The 26,082-nt window shown below is 42.9% G+C and overlaps 1 protein-coding gene across 2 annotated transcripts in view; it reads right to left on the reverse strand.

Moving 5' to 3' along the window:
* Nucleotides 1-2,830: 2,830 nt before the first annotated feature.
* Nucleotides 2,831-26,082, reverse strand: part of CD244 (CD244 molecule) — a 40,553-nt gene continuing 17,301 nt past the window's right edge. The window contains exons 2-9 of one of the 2 annotated variants that reach the window (XM_055403307.2): nt 16,049-16,387; nt 15,687-15,959; nt 14,099-14,206; nt 13,597-13,661; nt 9,143-9,196; nt 7,409-7,474; nt 5,478-5,534; nt 2,831-4,187 (exon numbers count right to left, since the gene is read on the reverse strand). In XM_055403307.2, the coding sequence (XP_055259282.2) occupies nt 4,107-4,187; nt 5,478-5,534; nt 7,409-7,474; nt 9,143-9,196; nt 13,597-13,661; nt 14,099-14,206; nt 15,687-15,959; nt 16,049-16,387 (1,043 nt within the window). In that variant the 3' untranslated portion in view covers nt 2,831-4,106. The remainder of the gene's footprint in view (nt 4,188-5,477; nt 5,535-7,408; nt 7,475-9,142; nt 9,197-13,596; nt 13,662-14,098; nt 14,207-15,686; nt 15,960-16,048; nt 16,388-26,082) is intronic. The other variant, XM_088835955.1, reaches the window with a different exon arrangement.

Genomic DNA, 26,082 nt, shown 5'->3' on the forward strand with positions numbered 1-26,082 from the left:
GGAGACCTGGGTTCGATCCCCGGGTTGGGGAGATTCCCTGGAGAAGGGAAAGGCTACCCACTCTGGTATTCTGACCTGGAGAAGTCCATGGGGTTGCAAAGAGTCGGCCACGACTGAGCGACTTTCACTTTCGCATTACTCTTTTTATATATTTTCAAGCGCTTAAAAGCGATGGAATTCCAGTTGAGCTATTTCAAATCCTGAAAGATGATGCTGTGAAAGTGCTGCATTCAATATGCCAACAAATTTGGAAAACTCAGCAGTGGCCACAGGACTGGAAAAGGTCAATCTTCATTCCAATCCCAAAGAAAGGCAATGCCAAAGAATGCTCAAACTACCACACAGTTGCACTCATCTCACATGCTAGTAAAATAATGCTCAAAATTCTCTAAGCCTGGGTTCAGCAATACGTGAACCATGAAATTCCAGATGTTCAAGCAGGTTTTAGAAAAGGCAGAGGAACCAGAGATCAAATTGCCAACATCCGCTGGATCATGGAGAAAGCAAGAGAGTTCCAGAAAAACATCTGTTTCTGCTTCATTGACTATGCCAAAGCCTTGACTGTGTGGATCACAATAAACTGTGGAAAATTCTGAAAGAGATGGGAATACCAGACCACCTGACCTACCTATTGAGAAACCTGTATGCAGGTCAGGAAGCAACAGTTAGAACTGGACATGGAACAACAGACTGGTTCCAAATAGGAAAAGGAGTATGTCAAGGCTGTATATTGTCACCCTGCTTATTTATCTTATATGCAGAGTACATCATGAGAAACGCTAGGCTGGACGAAGCACAAGCTGGAATCAAGATTGCTGGGAGAAATATCAATAACGTCAGATATGCAGATGATACCACCCTTATGGCAGAAAGTGAAGAAGAACTAAAAAGCCTCTTGATAAAAGTGAAAGAGAGTGAAAAAGTTGGCTTAAAGCTCAACATTCAGAAAACTAAGATCATGGCATCCGGTCCCATCACTTCATGGCAAATAGATGGGAAAACAGTAGAAACAGTGTCAGACTTTATTTTTCTGGGCTCCAAAATCACTGCAGATGGTGACTGCAGCCATGAAATAAAAGACGGTTACTCCTTTGAAAAAAAGCTATGACTAACCTAGTTCAGTTCAGTTCAGTCGCTCAGTCGTGTCCGACTCTCCGTGACCCCATGAATCACAGCACGCCAGGCCTCCCTGTCCATCACCAACTCCCGGAGTTCACTCAAACTCATGTCCACAGAGTCGGTGATGCCATCCAGCCATCTTATTCTCTGTCGTCCCCTTCTCCTCCCGCCTCCAACCTTTTCCAGCATCAGAGTCTTTTCCAGTGAGTCAACTCGTCGCATGAGGTGGCCAAAGGCAGCATATTAAAAAGCAGAAACATTATTTTGCCAACAAAGTTCTATCTAGTCAAAGCTATGGTTTTTCCAGTAGTCATGTATGAATGTGAGAGTTGGTCTATAAAGAAAAGCTGAGTGCCGAAGAATTTACACTTTTGAACTGTGGTGTTTGAGAAGACTCTTAAGAGTCCTTTGGACTGCAAGGAGATCCAACCAGTCCATGCTAAAGGAAATCAGTCCTGGGTGTTCATTGGAGGAACTGATGTTGAAGCTGAAACTCCAATACTTTGGCCACCTGATGGGAAGAACGTACTCATTGGGAAAGGCCCTGATGCTGGGAAAGATTGAGGGCAGGAGGAGAAGGGGACGACAGAGGATGAGATGGTTGGATGGCATCACTGACACAATGGACATGGGTTTGGGTGACTCTGGGAGTTGGTGATGGGCAGGGAGGCCTGGTGAACTGCGGTTCATGGGGTCACGAAGAGTCGGACACAACTGAGCGACTGAACTGAACTGAACTGAAGTGCTTAAAATGCCCCTTCTGTATAAGATTCCCATATTTACCCCAAAATAATTTCCCTCCTTATTGTCATGTCCATGTGCATAAGAGCCATGTCTCTCTTCTCCCCAAATCGCCTCCATCCTGTTGCCCTGCCTATCAGTTACACTGCTCTTGTACATTCATGATACTCTCGTGTGCACCTGTGCTACATGTGCTTTGTGGCCCATTTGTGTTTTTAATACTGTGTTTCCGCTGTCATCTGCCCCAGCACACGGTCTGTAGAATCAGAATGTCCTCTGTGGCCCTGCGGTGGGTACGTCCGGGGAGCCAGGCAGTGCTTCATACACAGCAGGAGCTTAATTACTGCTTTGTTCATCGGCTGGCCATTGCATGGATAATTATCTTTTAAAGGCATTATCACAGAGTTCAACAAAGACATATAAGACAATAATGATAATCATTATTACACTCCAGAATAGAGCATCCCAGAAGTCCCTGGTCCCATAGAGCATCCCAGAAGTCCCTGGTCCCATAGGATCTCTTCTGCTCCTTAAATGAATCTGCCCAATTCAAGATCTATGCAACTCAGGACATGTAAAAGGCCAGTAGTAGCAATGGTTAGTATCTCTGCTGTTCATCTGAACTGCTGTGACCCCTATAATTTGCTACTCCTTCTTCTCAAGAAATTCCTGACTCAGCTGCTTAGCTGCCCACAAGTGCCTTGGATCCTCTCGCCATTCTTTTGCATATATTCTCTGATTTTTACCCCAACAGTTTCTCCCAGATGTAGTCTATCGACTAGTCTCCAGAAGAAGCTAGCTTGACCAATCACACACCCACAGGGGAGAAGGATCCGAGGGGCATGAGCAAGTGGCTATCCCGCAAGACTAAGCGGCCCCTGTGATCTGGGGACCCTACAATCTGCTGTTCCAGTGTGAACAATGCTAGAAGACAACTGACAGCTCACCAGGAGTCCAGACTGCTCTCCAGCAGGAGTTAAACAGCGTGTGTTTATTGATGGCCCACAAGTGCCCTTTGGCTGGGAGAGGAAAAGTACAGAGTAGGGAAGAGACCCATTTACATTTTCTTCCCTGAATTTCAGAAAATAAAATTTAGACCGCCTTTAAGTAATAGCACAGTTCTATATTTAATTCATACCTTAAACACAGAGTGGGACAGGGTGAAGAATCAGGCTCCATGCAATGTTACCTGTTGGTGTCTCTGACCAGGCCCTCTTCCAGTTCCCCCTTTCCTGGGCTCAGCCAGACTTTCAGCCTGCTCCCCACAGTCTTGTGCAAGGGTCTGACTTGAAGGCTCAGGGGAGCCCAGCAAGGTGCCTGGTTCCTAAGTGCTCAGCTGTCTGAGCCCTCCCTCCAGTGTTTGCCATGGGGAGCATCAGGACTCAGTATTTAAATGATACTGTTTCTAATAGTGATGAACATGTAAAGAAGCCAAAATAGATGTCTAATAATGTGTTTTTGTAAATAAACATCATCCTGTAGGCAAAGCTGCTTCCACTGCCCGATTATTAAGATGGCATGGACTCTGGGTGATTTTTCCACTCAGCGATGGGCTTGATTTGCATCATCTACTCTTGCTCCTTTGTGACCAGATGGCTAGAGGTAAAGTTTAATATGTAGTGGGGAAGTTTTTCCTCTGTATTTGAGTATAGCCCAGGCCTGGCCTCCTTGGAGAACTTGCCAGTGGCTTAGGGCTGTTCAGTATACCTTCACAGAGGGACCTGTTTCTTCTCCTCTGAGCCCCCACTATCTTTCCTTCCTCTTTGGAAGATGGATCTGGGCAAAGGAAGGGTCTAGAAATGTGGTCATCCTTGATTAGGGAGGAGTGAAGATGCCACCAGGGGAAAACCAGGGAAACAGAATCTTAATGTGATAGTAACACCACCACACATTTACATAGCACTTGAAGATGACCAGCACTTGGACATGCTGTGTCGTTTTCTGGAAACTACCCAACATCTCTATCTGTTCTTGTCTGGTCTGTGAGTTGAGATATTATTTAACAGCCTTGCTCTTAAAGCAGCTGTTAGAAATCATTTTCAAATAAATAAATTTATATTAAAAAATAAAAGTAATGTTAATAAAAAAAAGAAATCATTTTCAAAACAAGCACAGACCATGCACAAACTCATATCGTCTCCAGACTTGGAACATGATTCTCTGCAGAGAATCATGTGGTATCATCCATTGTGCTCATTCCCAAAGCAGAAGTCGGGCTGTAAGAGGGATGAGAACAGCCATGGCAACTAGGAATATATCCAGAAGTTCTCCAGCTCCCTACGACTCAGTCGAGCAGGGTTCTGAGCTTTGGAAGTTCTTTCTCCAACCTGCAGAAGAAAAGAAGAACTTCAGACTCTCCCACTAAGAGATCCTTAGGACAGACCCGTGGTTTATGAATTATGATCCCCATTTATCATTCATAACAAAAGGAAGCTCAGCTAGGTAAGGGAAATAACTCAAGGTCAACAATTAGTAAGAAGAGGCTTGAATCCAGTTCTTCTGGCTCCATTTCTAGTGCTTTTTAGCGACACCATGCTTCTTCATGACCCACTTTGCCTTGGCCCACACAGCATCCTCTACAAACCTTGACTGTCCAGCTGGCTTTAATGTGGGGCCACAGCTAAAGTGCCAGAAATTCCAGCAGGTACCCATCCACACTCTCCCTTGTGACCCGTGGCAATATCTTTATCAGGCCACAGGTGGAAGCTCAGGTGTTATATGAGGCTGATGAGAGGAGTGCTCTCCATGCTTTAAATTCTCTGGGTATAAATGGGAAGTGTAATTATACTACCTTGTAGCATTCTGTGAAGGTTAAATGAGATGGTGCACATGAAGCCACTGGCAGGCTACCATTCATATATACGTACAATAAACCTCCTATAAGTGCCTACTCCAATGAGTGCCTACTTTCCATTCCCTAAAAGGCTTGATGAGAATCAATCCAGCCACCAGGCTCAATGGTCACCATTGTGCAGTGTCCATCCCAGCAGCAGCTGAAGATTATATGTGTCCTGGAGTGATGCCCGATTACTTGCAAACTTGGGCAAATCGTTTAGATTCATTTATCCTCCCTTCTCTGCTCCCCACTTCCCAACACACACACATCCATGGAAGCGAAAGAGGTCCAATGTCTGGCCCACAGCTGGGAAACCAGTCTGGGGACAGCCCTAGTTTAAAACTCAGTCTTGGGGATTTCCCTGGTGGTCCAGTGCCTAAGACTCCACACTCCCAACGCAGCAGGCTGGAGTTCGAATCTTGGTCAGGGAACTAGATCTCACATGCCACAACTAAGAGTTCACACGCTGCAACTAAAGATATCGCATGCAGCAGCAAAGATTGAAGATCCCACATGCCATAAATAAGACCTGGAGTAAATAAATATTGGGGAAAGATACAATCTCCAGAAAAGGAGTCAAATCCCCAAAATATGATAAGATCTTGGGTTAGACCATAGCTCTTCTTGAACCTCTGCTTCCTCATCTCTAAAATGAAGATTCACATTAGAAGATCCCTGAAATCCCTCCAACTCTGAGATGCTATGGATATCTTTTCTCACATGTGATTTCAGGGCTATGCTGTGAGCACTAAACCCATGCATAAAGAATTCCGAATCTTACCTCTTCATAGATAGTTTTATTGATGGACATGCTGTGGTTCGTCTTCTTTGATCCAGTCTGGAATTTCAGAGGGGAAAGAGTGCTTAACTTCAAGTTAAGAAATGTCTTACTTTTAACTGTTGTGAGAGGTCCCAAAGGAGATTCAGAACCCAGAAAGTCCCTGAAGTTTTCTCACCCAGACGTGCCTAGAATTTTCTACCCCGGGAGTAAACAATGGTGTTCATGGTTTCCAAAGAAGGCACAATATATACTTGCTTATGATATGATATTTCTGAACCGAAGTCAAAGTTTAGTAGCCCACACTCACATACACCTAAAATCCACACATACATATATTCCCAGCATTCACACAGACACACACCCTTCAGACAAATTTAATTCAAATACTGCCTCAAACTATGTATCTTTTCAACACATAACATACATACACACGGTTCGTGTAAACAATTCTGCCACACAGTTAAGTACCAGTCCTAGCACATACCCTGAACACAGTGAAACACTGGATACATGGGAACTCAGAAGCTTTCTCAGTAGTATACAGGGCTTTCAAAACCTAATACCAAAGCATATGATCATGGTGTCTGTGACTTTATGTTCATAAACTACAGTGTATAATTTAAATATGGGCTTCCCTCATGGCTCAGCAGTGAAGAACCCACCTGCCAATGCAGGAGATGAGGGTTTGATCCCTGGATTGGGAAGATCCCCTGGAGAAGGAAATGGCAACCCACTCCATTATTCTTGCCTGATAAATCCCATGGACAGATGAGCCTGGTGGGCTACAGTTCATGGGGTCACAAAAGAGTCAGACATGATTTAACAACAAAACAACAACAACATAATTTAAATATAAATATCTCTCATGGAATCTGGGCTTCCCAGGTGGCACTAGTGGTAGAGAACCTGCCTCCCAATATAGGAGACGTTAGAGATGCAGGTTCAATCCCTGGGTCGAGAAGATCCCTTGAAGGAGGGTGTGGCAACCCACTCCAGTATTCTTGCCTGGAGAATCCCATGGTCAGAGGAGCCTATAGTCCACGGGGTCGCAGAGTCAGACAGGCCTGAAACAACTTAGTACACATGCATGGTAGAATCCTAGTTGACTTAATGACTTATTAAAAGGGGAGTGAACGAAAAATCTAAAAATCTTCCCAAACCTCTCCTTCATTTGACACAAACACAGGGTCCTTGACCCATATGAGTGCAACACCTTCTACAGTTTGGCAGATTCCCAACTTCCACACTACAGTGGCAAGGTTTTGGCTTCATACTGTGACTCCAGCCTTGCAATTAACATTCTTCCCACCCCCTTTCTTCCAAGGTAGAAATATGACCAGGGGCATTAAGATGCACTACTTTGTGGTCCCAGGCACAGTTAACAGCCATGAACTCAGCCTGGAGCAGGTTTCAAGGGGACCGTGATGGGTTATATCAGTCTAGAGACCACCACCAGCAGGTGACTGGCCAGAAACTTCGTCTGATTCTCTAAAAATCAAGACTATGTCTCTCTTAGCCTAGTCTACTCCTCCAGCTGTAGATAATATGCCCCTGCCTTGAAAACCCCTCCAGGATCTCTCAGCACAGCCTCAGCTGGTCTAATGAGGACTCTGTGGTCCTTCTGCACAAAGCACCTCCTTTCTGTCTTTGATGGTCTACAGACTCTCAGAGAAACTCACAGAGAATCCAACTCTCCTCCTAACCTCAGAGCTGTTCTTTTTCTCCAAACAGAACCAGAAAGGCATTTCTAGTTGATCCATTAACATTTAAACAGTCATTTCACACAAGCTACTCAGATACACACAGTGAAAGACAACTCACTTGGAAGTACACCCACGCAGACACACAACACACCCTCTGCAAACACATACCTGCATATGCATGGACAAAATACGTATCTATATAAACAGCCGCCCAGAGAGAAGACTTACCTTGCAGGAAGCCTGTACTAATGAATACAGTGTATTTGCATTATCTTGTGATGTGGAAGCAGAAGGCTAAAGAGAACAGAAACAAAGCCATTTCAGAAGCATACAACCAGCACAATCCCAGGGAGGCAGGCATCTATCTCTTCCATTCCTTGCCCTCAATCTTCCCCAGATGGAAGTTCGAGATGTTAGTGAAAAGAACCCTAGACTAGTTGGGCGGTCATACAACCTGAATGCGAGTCCTGCTTTGTCAGGAAAGATAGCTGCTAGGTGCTTACTCTGTATATGCATCCTCCCCTAACCCTTATAACACTCCTACAAAATAAGAATGATCATAATTTGCCCCATCCTTCAGATGATACTCCAAAAGAGTAAATAGCCCAAGTCAGACAGTGAGCTCACAATAGAAGCAGGATTTAAACCTCAGACTCTCCAAGATTCTCTTTAGCACCTCAATAGCTCCCTTTGACATCATGCCTTCCCTCTCTGGACCTGAACCAGGTGCTCTCAAAAGCAGGTAATCATCTTCTTTTTGCTCAGAGGAGAAATCTCTTTCTCACCAGCATCTCAGTCTGAGAGGAGCTCTTCCCTTGCATTTATTAAATTCCTCTTGTTATAATTCAGAGTGGCTGAAGCCAGAAATTGTCCTTACATCTCTCTTTGACACACTGTGACTCGCTATCAGCAAATCTTAAGGGGAACAAGAGAAAGCAACACCCAGCTTGGGAATTCCAGAGTGGCTCTGAGAGGTTGGGTTCCTCCCTCCCTCCTCTCCTCTTTCTCTTCCATTTCTCTCCTCTCTTCCTCTCCCTGCATTGCCTCTCCTTGTTCTCTTCCCCTTCCCTTTCTTCTCTTCCTTCTTTTCTTGATCTTCCTCTGAAGCTTCTCACCATTCCCTAAGAGTTTTCTTTGACCTGCAGCCTAGCCACAAAGCTAAAGAGTTTGTTGCTTGAAGTCTTAGCTTAAAAAAAAATTTTTTAAGTCATTTTTATCAGAAATTTTCATCACTGGCCACTAGGAGACAGCATTTCTTTTGAAAAAGATGCCCCAATCTGGGTTATCAATAGTCATTTTAGCAATCAATGTTAGAGGTTGCTTCTCTAGTCTATGAATGAAGTCCTACAATCCCAAAATGTTAAAGATGGAGTAGGCAGAGGTAGAGAGAAGACTCGAAAATCGTTTGGCTCATCTTTGTCACAGCAGAGCTATGTGGCCTCGAGCATGTTTAGTTAGATTTTGAGTCTGCTTCCTCACCTACGAAATGAGGTTTCTATTAGACCTATTTCATGAGGTTGTTTTGTGAGATTCAATAAGAAAATGGCATGTTACATGCTTAGTAAATGTCATTATTAAGTCATAATTAGATAAAAGAACAACACAGATGCATTCTCTCCTGAAAACAGGTATAGTTAAGGGCGAGAATAAAAAGCACAAAGTCCCCAAGTACAGGGAGCATCAGGAAGAGAAAACAGAATTTGAGCCCCCTGACAAGTCCCACGGGACCACCCTTGCTACCAAGCATGGAAAAGAAAAGAACGTCTGTGTCTGACTTTCCAGCCCTGTTCAGCTGTCAAGACATTCCAGAACGCGCTCAGCTATACAAACAATGTAACACAACTGAGGCCAAGCTGTCTCCCAGACTCCAGGAGCACCAAGGTCTTACTCTGCCATTCAAGGGTGTGCGTTTCTAGGGTGGCATTAGGAAACCCCCATGGATTCTAGAAACCAGAGTGGTACCTGGGACTGGATCGTGGCATAGATGGTGGTCCCTTCTCCAGGGGGTTTCTGCTCCTGCACAAAGATAGTAAAGGGACATATGGCAACGTGAGCAGACAGCTGTGTCTGTCTGGACTTGAATTGACTGGGGAGAAACAGAATAAGAAAAGGGGCTCCGGGAGCATGGGAGGGAGGTGGTCCTTGCACATCTCAGGATGGGGGCAGATACTCACCATGCAGCAGTTAGCGTCAGGAGTGAGAAACCACCCAGATGTGAAAGAATTGCATCAAGTGACCCTGCCCAAGGGAGTCTCCTGTAACTTGCATTACTTTGGTAACTTAGAAACTTGCCTTTGCTGACTTTCTGGTTAAATTGGCAGTGTAATTATTGACAATCAGCTGAGCTTTGGGTGGGGCTCTAATCTGAGCCTTATCTATTAAGAAGGGGCTTCCCTGGTGGTTCAGACGATAAAGAATCTGCCCACAATGCAGGAGACCCGGGTTCGATCCCTGGGTCGGGAGGATCCCCTAAAGATAAAAATGGCAACCCACTCCAAAGGACACAAATTTGGGGACCCTAATTGTTCCAAATCTCCTTCTCTAGACCCAGCTTTGGTGGCCAGCTTGCCCTTGGCCTCGGTCCAGCCCCCTGTGCAGCTGTGACACTGAGGGGAGCCCTGGCCAAGGCCCAGGGCAGGGAGCATGCTCCCTTCCTGCTTCCCTAGTCAGTCCTGCCCGACAGGAGACTGGGGCTTGTGACATCTCATGATGCCCTGAGTACACACTGCCAGGTTTGGCTCTTGGGGAGGGTCCATGGAGCCCATTACAGTCCATTAGACAAGGAACAAGCTGAACTCCCCAGAAGCAGGAAGGCACTGAGAGAAGCAGATAAACATCAGCCATCCTCCGAGGCTAGACCCACGGGCATCTGGCAAGAGACAGAAGTTTATGTTCTTCTCTTCTGCCCAGACCAGACAGAAGTATCTCCAGAAAGGTCAAAGCCAAGACCACGTGAAGCTTGAGATATAAGCCTTGAAGCAGAACCTTGGGGAACTAGGGACAGGCCGTGGAGAGATGGGCCACAGAAGGAGGAAGACCTGAGTCAGAAGCAGAGTTCAGTTCAGTTCAGTTCAGTTCAGTCGCTCAGTCGTGTCCGACTCTCCGCGACCCCATGAATCACAGCACGCCAGGCCTCCCTGTCCATCACCAACTCCCGGAGTACACTCAAACTCATGTCCACAGAGTCGGTGATGCCATCCAGCCATCTCATTCTCCGTCGTCCCCTTCTCCTCCCGCCCCCAACCTTTCCCAGCATCAGAGTCTTTTCCAGTGAGTCAACTCGTCTCATGAGGTGGCCAAAGTATTGCAGTTTCAGCTCTAGCATCAGTCCCTCCAATGAACATCCAGGATTGATCTCCTTTAGAATGGACTGGTTGGATCTCCTTGCAGTATAAGGGACTCCCAAGAGTCTTCTCCAACACCACAGTTCAAAAGCATCGATTCTTCGGCGATCAGCTTTCTTCACAGTCCAACTGTCACATCCATACATGACCACGGGAAAAACCATTGCCTTGACTAGACGGACCTTGGTCGGCAAAGTAATGTCTCTGCTTTTTAATATACTATCAAAGTTGGTCATAACTTTCCTTCCAAGGAGCAAGCGTCTTTTAATTTCATGGCTGCAATCAGCATCTGCAGTGATTTTGGAGCCCAAAAAAACAAAGTCTGACACTGTTTCCACTGTTTTTCCATCTATTTCCCATGAAGTGATGGGACCAGATGCCATGATCTTTGTTTTCTGAATGTTGAGCTTCAAGCCAACCTTTTCACTCTCCTCTTTCACTTTCATCAAGAGGCTTTTGAGTTCCTCTTCACTTTCTGCCATAAGGGTAGTGTCATCTGCATATCTGAGGTTATTGATATTTCTCCCAGCAATCTTGATTCCAGCTTGTGCTTCTTCCAGCCCAGCGTTCCTCATGATGTACTCTGCATATAAGTTAAATAAGCAAGGTGACAATATACAACCTTGACGCACTCCTTTTCCTATTTGGAACCAGTCTGTTGTTCCATGACCGGTTCTAACTGTTGCTTCCTGACCTGCATACAGGTTTCTCAAGAGGCAGGTCAGGTGGTCTGGGATTCCCATCTCTTGCAGAATGTTCCACAGTTTATTGTGATCCACACAGTCAAAGGCTTTGGAATAGTCAATGAAGCAGAAATAGATGTTTTTCTGAAACTCTCTTGCTTTCTCCATGATCCAGCGGATGTTGGCAATTTGATCTCTGGTGCCTCTGCCTTTTCTAAAACCTGCTTGAACATCTGGGAGTTCACGGTTTACATACTGCTGAAGCCTGTCTTGGAGAATTTTGAGCATGACTTTACTAGCGTGTGAGATGAGTGCAATTGTGCGGTAGTTTGAGCATTCTTTGGCATTGCCTTTCTTTGGGATTGGAATGAAGACTGACCTCTTCCAGTCCTGTGGCCACTGCTGAGTTTTCCAAATCTGCTGGCATATTGAGTGCAGCACTTTCACAGCATCATCTTTCAAGACTTGAAATAGCTCAACTGGAATTCCATCACCTCCACTAGCTTTGTTCGTAGTGATGCTTTCTAAGGCCCACTTGACTTCACATTCCAAGATGTCTGGCTCTAGGTCAGTGATCACATTATCGTGACTATCTTGGTCGTGAAGATCTTTTTTGTACAGTTCTTCTGTGTATTCCTGCCACCTCTTCTTAATATCTTCTGCTTCTGTTAGGTCCATACCATTTCTGTCCTTTATCGAGCTCATCTTTGCATGAAAAGTTCCCTTGGAATCTCTAATTTTCTTGAAGAGGTCTCTTGTTTTTCCTTTTCTGTTGTTTTCCTCTATTTCTTTGCATTGATCACTGAGGAAGGCTTTCTTATCTCTCCTTGCTATTCTTTGGAACTCTGCATTCAGATGCTTATATCTTTCCTTTTCTCCTTTGCTTTTCGCCTCTCTTCTTTTTACAGCTATTTGTAAGGCCTCCTCAGACAGCCATTTCGCTCTTTTGCATTTCTTTTCCATGGGGATGGTCTTGGTCCCTGTCTCCTGTACAATGTCACGAACCTCCGTCCAGAGTTCATCAGGCACTCTATCAATCAGATCCAGTCCCTTAAATCTATTTCTCACTTCCACTGCATAATCATAAGGGATTTGATTGAGGTCATATCTGAATGGTCTAGTGGTTTTCCCTACTTTCTTCAATTTAAGTCTGAACTTCGCAATAAGGAGTTCATGATCCGAGCCACAGTCAGCTCCTGGTCTTGTTTTCGCTAACTGTATACAGCTTTTCCATCTTTGGTTGCAGAGTAACAGACTTCAATCCCCAGCAGGTCTCTTTTACTGTAAATAGTTACTTTCCCCTGTGTTCTCCTTTTACCTAATTTAAAGTCATCTTTATTCTGCTGGGGAGGAAAGGCTATTTTTACTGGGTATTTGGGCATCAGTGACTGTTGGAAGATGCAATTGTTCTCAGGAACTTGTACCAGCATCCAGTACTGATGGCAGAAACAAAGTCTCCTCCAGTTTTTCATGCCCCATTATTCCAAGGAAAGAGGCCAGGGGAGCTGCAGTAATTCCAAATTCCCTAATTCCAAAGCCAAGACCTTTAGGAAGCTGCTTCTCTGTTCTGTGAGGCCTCACAGGGCCTCACACTGGTCACCAATGGGAGCCCCACTGCTGTGATCTCCTCCTGAAGTGAAGCATCAGGAATGGAAGTGGAAAGAGGGCCCTTCCTCCCTACACCCATCACCCTTCCCTCCTGGCATTTCAGCTGGGCACTGCCTTTCCCCAAGGCCTGTCACCACATCCTGCCCTGCTCAGGGGAGGCGCAGCCCCCTGCAGTTTCCTTCTCTCTGACACCCCTGGGAGACAGGCGGAGTTGGCCACAGCCTGCAGATACTGACTGGCCAGAGAGGTTCCCAGAGGAGCTCACCTTTGCCCTAACCTAATTACTCTCTAACACCTCAACCAGACTCAGGCATCTTCTTCCAAAAATACCGTAAGTGTAGATCACGGAGCCAGCTATGAAAGTGCTGTGCTTTGGCTAGTCAGGCTGGCATCCTTCCCAGCCTGGGCAGTGATTAAGGGACCCACAAAAGTAAACTCAGATTTGCAAGGACCTTCAGACACAAAATGCAAGCAGGTTGGACTCTTCCTGGAGCTTATCCTGGCTGGTGAGAGCAGGCAGAAATGAGGATGCCGGGGCACCATCCCTTCCCAGCAGGTACAATTCGGCACCAAGATCCCCTTCGCTTCCTTTGTCTCCTCTGCCCCCTCATTTTCCTCTTCTCCTCCACGGCCAGAGCTAAGAGGCTAACGGAGAAAAGATATATGGGGAGGACTGAGGACAACTGTCTGGTCTTCACTGTCCCCCTGCCCAGGATGGCCATCCTCCAGAGAATATCTCTCAGACTAGCTGAGAGAAATCCCAGCCCCTAGCATGTCGTACTTGATTCCTCCTGGTTCGCAGGTTGTTGACATCTTCATAGATTGTCAGAACTTCTGGGGTCGTCCCTGTTAGAGGAGGGAAGCAAAGAAAAGAGCTGCAGAGATCGCCAGAGGACGTTCCATCCAGGCTTCCACTTCTGGCAGTCCCACCTCCACCCATATGACTTAGACCTTGAGGAAAGTTCTAGAAAGGAGGCAAGTTACTGTTCTTCCCAGGATACCTGAAAAGCACAGTGGCAGCAACCTCTCCTCACATACCTATTCTATCAGGCCAGGCAGACTGCAGGCAAATTTGTATGTTGGGGAACAGGCTGTAGGCGTCCAGCAGCTACCCCAGAGGGCAAGAACAGAAAGAGGGCCCAGCGGCCACTGCCACCCCTCTGCCAACCATGCACACACACACACACCCCTCAATGCCCCCAAGGAAAGTATGTACTGGGCGCCCAAGCACATGCCACTGGGGATGTCAAATCAGGCAACACATCTAGGGACTCTGCACTTACGTGATTGCTTCCTCTTCCTCCTCCACACATAGAAGCAGGTTAGGGTGCCCAGGAACAGTGCCATGAGGAGAATCATGATGCTCACCAAAATGAACAGAAAGGTGAAATCTGAGGGATATGGAAGACATGAGCCTTGAGTGCTAAGCCCTCTCTCTTCTTCCTTCCCATCTACCTGTTATGGAATCTGTTTCAGAACCACACACCCCTCTCAGGTGGCTGGTCTCCTCCCACCCTGTGAATTCACCATCAAAGTCATCTCCCTGCTCATTCGGGAGACCTCCCTTGAGTGATGCTAAGATCATGGGTATTAGTATCTCACAGACCTGGCTCGATTCTAATTCTATAAACTCTGTGCTCTTGGATAATGTCCTTAACCTCTCTGAGCCTGTTTTCTCACTTACAGAAAGGAGATAATGTTATCTACACATGGGGGTTAATTATGACTTTAATATATGTAAAACACCTGGTACAGCAAATGTTACATCCATTCATTCTTTTGTTTTTAACTCAACAAACATTTGTTGGACACCTACTAGGTGCCAGGCAAGTCTTCCACTTCATCTTCTGTTATTCCTGCCTTCACTGCTCTTCTTCATTCAAACTTTAACATTTGTGTCACAAATGTGGCCTGATACATAACCCAACCAACATGGGGAGAAGGGAAATGAATTCATGTTCCAGGTGCCAGCTGACTAGGCTCTTTACAAACATTATCTTAATCTTAGCAGCACTCCTGTGAGATACTTATTACTATCATCCCTAGTTTACTTAAAAGAAAAACTGAGACAGAGATGTAATGAATCAGCTTGAGATCAGAGAGCTAGAGAATGATGAAGTCATGGCTGGCATGAACAAAACTCCAGTGTCCTTGTCACTCATATTCCTTCAGCTTGTTTCTTTTTTGCTCATGAGTGTTTAGTTTGTTGCTGTATTTGGTTAGAAGTTCCTTGAGGATGGGGACAGCAGGTTTTTTCCTGTATCCGCTATGCTGATACCTATGCTGGTGGCAAAATAAATATTTGTTTATATAATGAAAAGTGGTGTAAACTTAACTCAGAAGAACAAAAAGAAAAGAAACTTAACTCAGGATAACTTAGACTGAACATAAGCAAAAAAAGAAAAAAACAAGAACTCTTCTAAGTACCCTCAAGATGATCCTGATGACCACGTGATGCAGAGTACAGCGTACAGCATAGCAATAGTTACCTCTTGGGAAACTATATGGCTTGAGGGAATTATAACTCAGGAGGAGGAAGGAGGTTTCCATCAGTCTCTCAGAAAAAGAATGTAATGATCAGAACCCACTTCAGGGCAGTGACTCATCAAACAATTAAGCATTCCCTATACGAAGGAGAAACTCACATCTCCCAGAAGGAAGTTCTTTATGAGGATAAAATTCTTCCCCGACCAAGACAACCCTGGTTTTATAGGGACTGTATGCCCTAGAGGCCAAGCCTTACCTGGGGAAGGGCTGCAAAGCTCTGTGGGAGCCAGTCAGGGGATCTCATATCAAGTCTACTTTGCAATGAGCCTCGTTGTGGGGTTCCACACCTTCAGCCCCTCTTACAGCCCAAAGTGTTCCACTTACCTTGGTCACTCTGACAGCCCTGTGTTAGTTGGAGGCTGTGGCTTGCCCAACTGACTGGATTGCTGACATTGCAGGTATATAAGTGCAAACCATTGACATCAACCTTATCCACCAGTTCTGTTTGGTTCCCAGGTATCTGGATCAGATTACTCCCTCTATACCAAGCATAGCTCACATCACCACCTCTGGTGACTGAGCAGGACAGAGTTACTTGACAAATGCCCCCATCCAGGACCTTCCACTTCTCCACCAGGCTGGGCTTCTCAACACGATCTAGAAGCAGAGATTCTGATCAGAAAGATGCTGGAAATACAAGCCCTGCAAGAGTTACAGGGGCAAGATGAACTGTCATGAGGACTCACCAAATATAGAAACCTGGAACTTGTGTTCCCGAACCTTCCCAGAGGGAGTGGTGAACTCCAGGATGTAGAGGCCACTGTCTTGTGGCTGAGCTGCCTTGATGAGAAGAGTGAAGTTTTTGTTTGTAAAATTGAGGCTTTTGTTGAAACAATTTGGAGTCTGACCCAAAGTTTCCCTTACTTCGATCCGGCCAGAATTATTGCTCCAAGACCATGTAAAACAATTACTTGAATTTGAGTATGGTTGAATCTTCCATTTAGCAGAGTATATATTTGTTTGTAAGCTGGTGGGGCGTAACCAAACAGGCTCTCCTGAGATTCCAACCACATGATCAGCAGAACCTAGGAATTACAGGAAAGAGAAACCATGCTGGAACTGGAAGAAAGGGTATCAAGCCTGAACAACGTGGGTTGTTGGATGTGACCTCCCTTAAACCAAGAGGATGGAAATGCATATGAAGAGCCCAGAGTCTAAGAAGACCTGAAAGTCTATCTCCTTTATCTATCTCCCCTACCCCATACTCTGTGCCCTCATCTGAAGAGCCCACAAACCAGTAATAACAGTGAAAATCTCTTGAGTACTTATTATGGGACAGGAAGATTTTAAACACTTTACATAGTTTTATTATTTCACTTTACAATGACTCGAAAAGGGTCTTATCCCCATTTGAGAGATGAAGAAACTGAGTTAGAAAGAACTTAAAAGTAATTGGACCAAGTTACACAGAGAAAGACAAAACTAAATTCCAGTCAATTTGGCTTTAGAGGACAAATCCTTAACCAGTATGTTTTAAATATCGTATATGAAGTCACTCTTTCCCTGTAGTGCTGAGGTAAGCAACAGTGGCCAGCAGTGACTGCTGGGAATTCTTTTTTTTTTTAATAATTTATTTACTTATTAAATTTATTTATTTTAATTGGAGGCTAATTACTTTACATTATTGTATTGGTTTTGCCATACATTGACATGAATCTGTCCCAGGTACAATACTGTGTTGATTTCTGCCGTGTATCAACATGTATCAGTATATATGTCCCCTTCCTCTTGACCCTCCCTCCCATTTCCCATCCCATCTCACCTCTCTAAGTTCTTACAGAGCACCCGGTTTGAGCCCCTTGCGTCATACAGCAAATTCCCACAATCTATTTTACATATGGTAACGTACATGTTTTAATGTTACTCTTTCATCTCCCGCTCCTTCCCGACTGTGTCCACAAGTCTGTTCTCTATGTCTGCATCTCCATTAATGCTCTGCAAATAGGTTCATCAGTTTCATCTTTCTAGATTTCATATCCATGTGTTAATATGTGTTTTTCTCTTTCTGACCTACTTAACTCTGTATAACAGGCTCTAGGTTCATTAGCATTGACTCAGATGTGTTCTTTTTTATGGCTGAGTAATATTCCATTGTATATATTGTATTGATGTCCATCCATTGTACTGATGGACCTCTAGGTTGCTCCCATGTCCTAGCTATTGTAAATAGTGCTGCAGTGAATATTTGTACATGTGTCTTTTTCAATTATGGTTTCATATGACCAAACCCAGTAAGGTTAACTCTCCAAGCTGAACTCATGGCTCCCTCATCTGTCCTCCCATAGAACTAGATTCGTAATCCTTTCTTTTAGCACATAAAGTGTTCATTTTAGGACTGTGATCATTATTCATTAAGGTTTGCCAATTTTTTAGTTACCAGAAATTATCCACAGGATTGTTCCACAGAAAACAAATCAAGAGAGAAAAATAAAACTATACTACCAAAGCATATCCCAGTATATTCCTCCCAAAGGACAAAGAAGGGGACTAATGGCCATGGGAGTGTGACCTAGAGCTGCTTGTCATTGCCTATGCTAGAGCACCCCACTGCAATCAACATAAACAAGTGGAAATTCCTGTGGCCATTTTTGTCAGGGAAGCTATGTAACATGGCCCAGTGGATGCAGGGACAGGTGGATGCCTGTCTGAGTGGGTTGAAAAGGGTCAGGGAGAATCTGGAGGAGAGAACAGAAGATGATGGTAGTTATACAAACATATTTTTTCAAATGGAGAACACCGAGGATAGAGCAATGGACAGAGATTTCTAGATGTCCACATGCATTATAAATATTCACTCCTAACCATACATTCACACTGGCATTTTCTCAAGAGACTAAGTAAATAATTATAGGACTTGTAAGTACAATTTGGTGAATATAATATGTTTTTCTGATTTGACACTCCTAAAAGTAAAACACATGGAGTTCCTATTCACATTCCTATGACTTGATCCGGCTCTGCTCATTACCAGACCAAAAGCAGAGACTATGCTCTACATCTCTGTGACTTGGTCTCTTGAGAGCCTGCCACTATCTAAAGATCTTGAGAACAAAGGTGAACAATAAAATAATTACTAAACCTACAAAAAGGACATGCACTGTACTCAACAATCATGTAGCCTTTACTGAGTCCCTACTGTACCCAGGGCCAGAAAAAAAAAAAAAGGCAGAGCCTCTTCATGAAGATATGATTCCTGATGCCAGAGAATTCATGATATGGAAATAGAACATGCTTTCATTCTGCAGCATACATTTCAACATTGAGATAAATAATCATCTAAGCAATTCTAATTCCAATAATGGAAGACCAGATTAAAATATGCAGCTAATGCTTATACTGAAAATAACCAGAAAAATGGTCAAAGTATAAAAATATGTTAATAGCATTGGAGAGCTAATAAAGTCATATAAAGTTATAGGTTCAAGATCTGTAAGAAGGAAATTCATAGAAGTGAGACCAGCATTTTTGACTCCTGCTTCTTAAAGGCATCTTCTGAGTCCATAAAAAGCAGCTGAAAAGCTGAGAAGCTGAACAGAGTTTACAATAAACTCAAGGATCTAAAAGAACATGGAGTTCAGGAACATCTTGATAGGAAGCGGGTACACCTAAAATTCATCATATTTGGGGTTGGTACCACAAAGAGGTACACGGTAAAAAGGAATAAGCCAGCTCTCATAGAGATTAAAGCCCAATTTTGAATAATCTCAACCCTGGATTGGATTAACATTATAAAAAATCTCTAGTATTTCTAATCTAGCTGCCTATTAGAGACAAATATAAATTATTCTTGTAGGAAAATAACAAAAGCCAGCACATTAAGTATTTCTAAAATTTTTCATATAACAATGTCCAAAATGAAATAAACAATAAACAGACGTAAGAAGAAGAAACATGTCCATAAACCAAGAGAACTAGGCCCAAGGGACATTTAGATAATAATGTTATCAGTCAGAAGCTTTAAAGTAATTTTGTTTAACATGTTTAAGGAAATAAAACATGCTTGAGAATTACAGCAAAGAACAAGTGTGATAGAAAGCAAAAGTGGCCATGCTCTCTGCAATGAGACTTTGTAGCTCCTTCCATCATCAAGAGATAGAGCTCACTTTCCCATCTCTTGTAACCAGTCTGGCCTTCTGAAGGGAATGCAGCAAAAATTAGGTTCTGTTAGTTTTAAGTCTAGATCTGCAGAGGCATTGCACATGCCTCTTGGAATGTGCCTTTACATATTCTCTTGAAACCTGTCTAGCTGACATATAAACAAGACTCAGATAGCCTTCTGGAGGATGAGAGCTCACATAGGGCAAGCTAAGACCATCTTAAATCAGCCATCCCCAGCCAATCTGGCAGCTGACCAAATTTGCATAAATGGTGCAAGCTGAAATGAAAAGAATAACTCAGTTGACCCCTGCCCAAATTGCCAACTAATGGAATCATTGACTAAATTAGTGGTGGTTGTTTTAAACTACTAAAATTGGAGGTGCTTCATTGTGCAGCAATAATTACCTGAAAAGAAAAAATGTTTTAGGTTCTGTTAGTTCTAAGCCTAGATATGAGAGCCAAATGAAAATGAGCCAACTCAAAGACCCTGATGCTGGGAAGTATTGAAGACAGGAGGAGAAGGGGACGACAGAGGACAAGATGGTTGGATGGCATCACCGACTCAATGGACATGAGTCTGAGCAAGCTCTGGGAGATGGTGAAGGACAGGGAAGCCTGGCGTGCTGCAGTCCATGGGGTCACAAAGAACTGGACGTGACTGAGTGACTGAACAATAGCAAAAATGAAAATTGTGGAAATAAAACATAAAATAACTGAAAAATTAACTCAATTGAGAACTTCTCTGATTACAACAGTATGAAACTGCTTGAAACTGTAACAGTATGAAACCTGTTTCTTTTTTCACAGAAAGAAAAATGAGAAAAGAACAAACATATAGAGACTAAACAACGTGCTCCTAAAAAGCCAATGGGTCAACAATGAAATCAAAAAAGAAATAGAACAGTCTTTGGGACTCTGTGGGAGAGGGTGAAGGTGGGATGATTGGGGAGAACGGCATTGTAGCATGTATATTATCATAAGTGACCAGTCCAGGTTCGACGCATGATACAGGATGCTTGGGGCTGGTGCACGGGGATGACCTGGAGGGAGGATATGGGGAAGAGGGAGGTGGGAGGGGGGTTCAAGAAAGGGAACACATGTACACCTGGGGCGGATTCATGTCAATGTATGGCAAAACCAACCAATATATTAATGTAAGGTAATTTGCCTCCAATAAAATAAATTTTAAAAAATAAATAGAAAAACAAAACAAAAAAAATACAAAAAAGAAATCAGAAAAAGCCTGTAGATAAATGAAAATGAAAACATGGTCTTAGACAATGTTTTATAACATTGATTATAACAAAGATTATAACCTCATGAGATAACCTTATGAGTTATCAAAGAAACATAACCTTATGAGATGCAGCAAAAGCAGTTCTAAGAGGGAAGTTCATAGCAATATAGGCCCACCTCAAAAAATATGAAAAATCTCAAACAAGCTACCTATAGCCTAAAAGAATTAGAAAAAGAAGAACAAATAAAACCCAAAGGCAGCATAAGGAAGAAAACAATGAAGATCAGAGAGAAAATAGAGATCAAAAACAATAGAAAAGATCAATAAGTCCAAGAGTTAATTTTTTGAAAAGGTAAACAAAATCAACAAACCTCTAGCCAGGCTCAGTTCAGTTCAGTTCAGTCGCTCAGTCGTGTCCGACTCTCCGCGACCCCATGAATCACAGCACGCCAGGCCTCCCTGTCCATCACCAACTCCCGGAGTACACTCAAACTCATGTCCACAGAGTCGGTGATGCCATCCAGCCATCTCATTCTCCGTCGTCCCCTTCTCCTCCCGCCCCCAACCTTTCCCAGCATCAGAGTCTTTTCCAGTGAGTCAACTCGTCTCATGAGGTGGCCAAAGTATTGGAGTTTCAGCTTTAGCATCAGTCCCTCCAATGAACATCCAGGATTGATCTCCTTTAGAATGGACTGGTTGGATCTCCTTGCAGTATAAGGGACTCTCAAGAGTCTTCTCCAACACCACAGTTCAAAAGCATCGATTCTTCGGCGATCAGCTTTCTTCACAGTCCAACTCTCACATCCATACATGACCACGGGAAAAACCATTGCCTTGACTAGACGGACCTTGGTCGGCAAAGTAATGTCTCTGCTTTTTAATATACTATCAAGGTTGGTCATAACTTTCCTGCCAAGGAGCAAGCGTCTTTTAATTTCATGGCTGCAATCAGCATCTGCAGTGATTTTGGAGCCCAAAAAAACAAAGTCTGACACTGTTTCCATTGTTTTTCCATCTATTTCCCATGAAGTGATGGGACCAGATGCCATGATCTTTGTTTTCTGAATGTTGAGCTTCAAGCCAACCTTTTCACTCTCCTCTTTCACTTTCATCAAGAGGCTTTTGAGTTCCTCTTCACTTTCTGCCATAAGGGTAGTGTCATCTGCATATCTAAGGTTATTGATATTTCTCCCAGCAATCTTGATTCCAGCTTGTGCTTCTTCCAGCCCAGCGTTCCTCATGATGTACTCTGCATATAAGTTAAATAAGCAAGGTGACAATATACAACCTTGACGTACACCTTTTCCTATTTGGAACCAGTCTGTTGTTCCATGACCGGTTCTAACTGTTGCTTCCTGACCTGCATACAGGTTTCTCAAGAGGCAGGTCAGGTGGTCTGGGATTCCCATCTCTTTCAGAATGTTCCACAGTTTATTGTGATCCACACAGTCAAAGGCTTTGGCATAGTCAATGAAGCAGAAATAGATGTTTTTCTGGAACTCTCTTGCTTTCTCCATGATCCAGCGGATGTTGGCAATTTGATCTCTGGTGCCTCTGCCTTTTCTAAAACCTGCTTGAACATCTGGGAGTTCACGGTTTACATACTGCTGAAGCCTGGCTTGGAGAATTTTGAGCATGACTTTACTAGCATGTGAGATGAGTGCAATTGTGCGGTAGTTTGAGCATTCTTTGGCATTGCCTTTCTTTGGGATTGGAATGAAGACTGACCTCTTCCAGTCCTGTGGCCACTGCTGAGTTTTCCAAATCTGCTGGCATATTGAGTGCAGCACTTTCACAGCATCATCTTTCAAGACTTGAAATAGCTCAACTGGAATTCCATCACCTCCACTAGCTTTGTTCGTAGTGATGCTTTCTAAGGCCCACTTGACTTCACATTCCAAGATGTCTGGCTCTAGGTCAGTGATCACATTATCATGACTATCTTGGTCGGGAAGATCTTTTTTGTACAGTTCTTCTGTGTATTCCTGCCACCTCTTCTTAATATCTTCTGCTTCTGTTAGGTCCATACCATTTCTGTCCTTTATCGAGCCCATCTTTGCATGAAAAGTTCCCTTGGAATCTCTAATTTTCTTGAAGAGGTCTCTTGTTTTTCCTATTCTGTTGTTTTCCTCTATTTCTTTGCATTGATCACTGAGGAAGGCTTTCTTATCTCTCCTTGCTATTCTTTGGAACTCTGCATTCAGATGCTTATATCTTTCCTTTTCTCCTTTGCTTTTCGCCTCTCTTCTTTTTACAGCTATTTGTAAGGCCTCCTCAGACAGCCATTTCGCTCTTTTGCATTTCTTTTCCATGGGGATGGTCTTGGTCCCTGTCTCCTGTACAATGTCACGAACCTCCGTCCAGAGTTCATCAGGCACTCTATCTATCAGATCTAGTCCCTTAAATCTATTTCTCACTTCCACTGCATAATCATAAGGGATTTGATTGAGGTCATATCTGAATGGTCTAGTGGTTTTCCCTACTTTCTAGCCAGGCTCACCAGGAAGAAAAGAGAGAGGACCCAAATAAGCAAAATAAGATATGTAAGAGAAGACATTTTAACCACTGAAACCACAAAAAAAAAAAAAAACACTTTTTAAAAACTGAGAACACAATGAATAGTTATATGCAAGCAAGTTGGAAGAAATTAACAAGTTTCTAGAAACATATAGCCAGCTAAAACTGAGTCAAGAAGAAACAGACCATTTAAACAGACTGATCACTACAAGTGAAATAAAATCTGTAATTTAACAAAACTCCCTGCAAACAAAAATCCAAGACTGGACAGCTTTACTAAGGACTTCTACCGAACATACCAAAAAGAACTTATACCTATCCTTCTCAAACTATTCCAAAAAATGTAAGAGGAGGAAACACTCCCAAATTTATTCTATAAAGCCACCATAATCCTGATACCAAAACCAGACAAAGACACAACAAAAGAAAATTACAGACCAATATCTTTAATGAATATAGATCCAAAAATCCTTAATAAAATATTAACAAACTGAGTCCAACATTACATAAAAAGAGATCATACACTATGACCAAGTCGTTTTCATTCCATGGTCATGAGGAAGGTTCAACACACATAAATCAATGAATGTGATACACCACATTCATACAAGGAAAGGTAAAACATGATTATCTCAATAGACACAGGAAATGCATGTTGACAAAATTCAACATCCATTCATGATATTAAAAAAATAACCTTACCAAACTGGTTATAGAGGGAACATATCTCAACATAATAAAAGTAATTTATGACAAAGCCATAGTCAACATAATACTCAATGGTGAAAAGCTGAAAGTCTTCCTGCTAAAATCCAGAATAAGAAAGAATTCTGACTTTCCCCACTTCTATTCAATATAGTATTGGAAGTCCTAGACACAGCAATCCAACAAGAAAAAGAAATAAAAGGTGTCCAAATTGGAAAGAAAGATGTAAAATTGTTAGCAGATGACAGAATACTATATATAGAAAACCCTAAAGACTCCACACAAAAACAATTAGAACTAACAGATGAATTCAGCAAGGTAACAGAATACAAGATTAATACACAGAAATCAGTCACATTTCTTTACACTAACAGTGAAATATCAGAAAGGGAATGCAAAAAATAAAAAACAATACCTTTTAAAATCACCCCCCCACACACACACACAAAAATACTTAGGAATAAACCTGACCAATGAGGTAAAAGACTTTATATGCTGAGAACTATAAAACATTAATAAAGGAAATTAAAGATGATTCAACAAAATGGAAAGATATCTCATACTCTTGGATTAATTAATTAAAAATATTAATTATTGTTAAACTGGCCATATTACCCAAAGCAATTTACAGATTTAATACAATCTCTACCAAATTACTCAAGACACTTTTCACCAAACTAGAACAAATAATCTTAAAATTTATATGGAATCATAAAAGACCCAGAATAACCAAAGCAATACTCAAGAAAAAGAACAAAGCAAGAGGCATAACCCTCCCATGCTTCAGATAAACACTACAAAGCTACAGTAATCAGAACAATGTGGTATTGGCACAAAAACAGACATATGGATCAATGGAACAGACTGTAAAGCCCAGAAATAAACCTACATATCTTCAGTCAATTAATCTTCAACAAAGAAGGCAAGAATATAGACTGGGAAAAAGACAGCTTCTTCAGTCAGTGGTACTGGGAAATTTTGACAGTTGAATATAAATTAATGAAGTTAGAACACACCCTCACACCACCCCGCACATCAGAGTAGTCTCCACTCAGATGGGGGTTAGTGGGTTAGAGAATGGGAGTTAGGCTTTGCCACATGGATTGACTCTTCCTTTAACAAATGATTTCTCTGTAGCAGTCAAGGCTGTTTGATAGCATTTTAACCACAGTAGAACTTCTTCCAAAATTGAAGTCAGTCCATTCAAATCCTGCTGCTTCTTTATCAACTAAATTTATGCAAAATTCTTGTCTTTGCTGTCATTTTAACAATTGATTGCATCCACCATCTCTTATGAGTGCAGTTTGTGGCAACCCAAAACAATTGCAATAATGACATTAAAGATCACTGATCACAGATCATCATTACAAATATAATAATAATGAAAACATCTGAAATATTGAGGGAATTACCCAAATGTGACAAGGAGACCCAAAGTGAGAAAAAGCTGCAGTTGGGAAAATGGAGCTAATAGACTTCTGTGACACAGGGTTGATGCAAACCTTCAATTTATTAAAAACTCAATGACTGCAAAATTCTCCAAGCCAAGCTTCAGCAATATGTGAACCATGAACTTCCAGATGTTTAAGCAGGTTTTAGAAAAGGCAGAAGCACCAGAGATCAAATTGCCAACATCCGCTGGATCATGGAGAAAGCAAGAGAGTTCCAGAAAAACATCTACTTCTGCTTCATTGACTATGCCAAAGCCTTTGACTGTGTGGATCACAATAAACTGTGGAACATTCTGAAAGAGATGGGACTACCAGACCACCTGACCTGCCTCTTGAGAAACCTGTATGCAGGTCAGGAAGCAACAGTTAGAACTGGACATGGAACAACAGACTGGTTCCAAATAGGAAAAGGAGTGCGTCAAGGTTGTATATTTTCACCCTGCTTATTTAGCTTATATGCAGAGTACATCATGAGAAATGCTGGGCTGGAAGAAGCACAAGCTGGAATCAAGATTGCCGGGAGAAATATCAATAACCTCAGAGATGCAGATGACACCACCCTTATGGCAGAAAGTGAAGAGGAACTCAAAGGCCTCTTGATGAAAGTGAAAGAGGAGAGTGAAAAGGTTGGCTTGAAGCTCAACATTCAGAAAACGAAGATCATGGCATCTTGTCCCATCACTTCATGGGAAATAGATGGGGAAACAGTGGA

Source organism: Moschus berezovskii, chromosome 4 (genome assembly GCF_049115385.1).
Source record: "Moschus berezovskii isolate FMDL1 chromosome 4, NW_MosBer_1.0, whole genome shotgun sequence".
NCBI lineage: Eukaryota > Metazoa > Chordata > Mammalia > Artiodactyla > Moschidae > Moschus > Moschus berezovskii.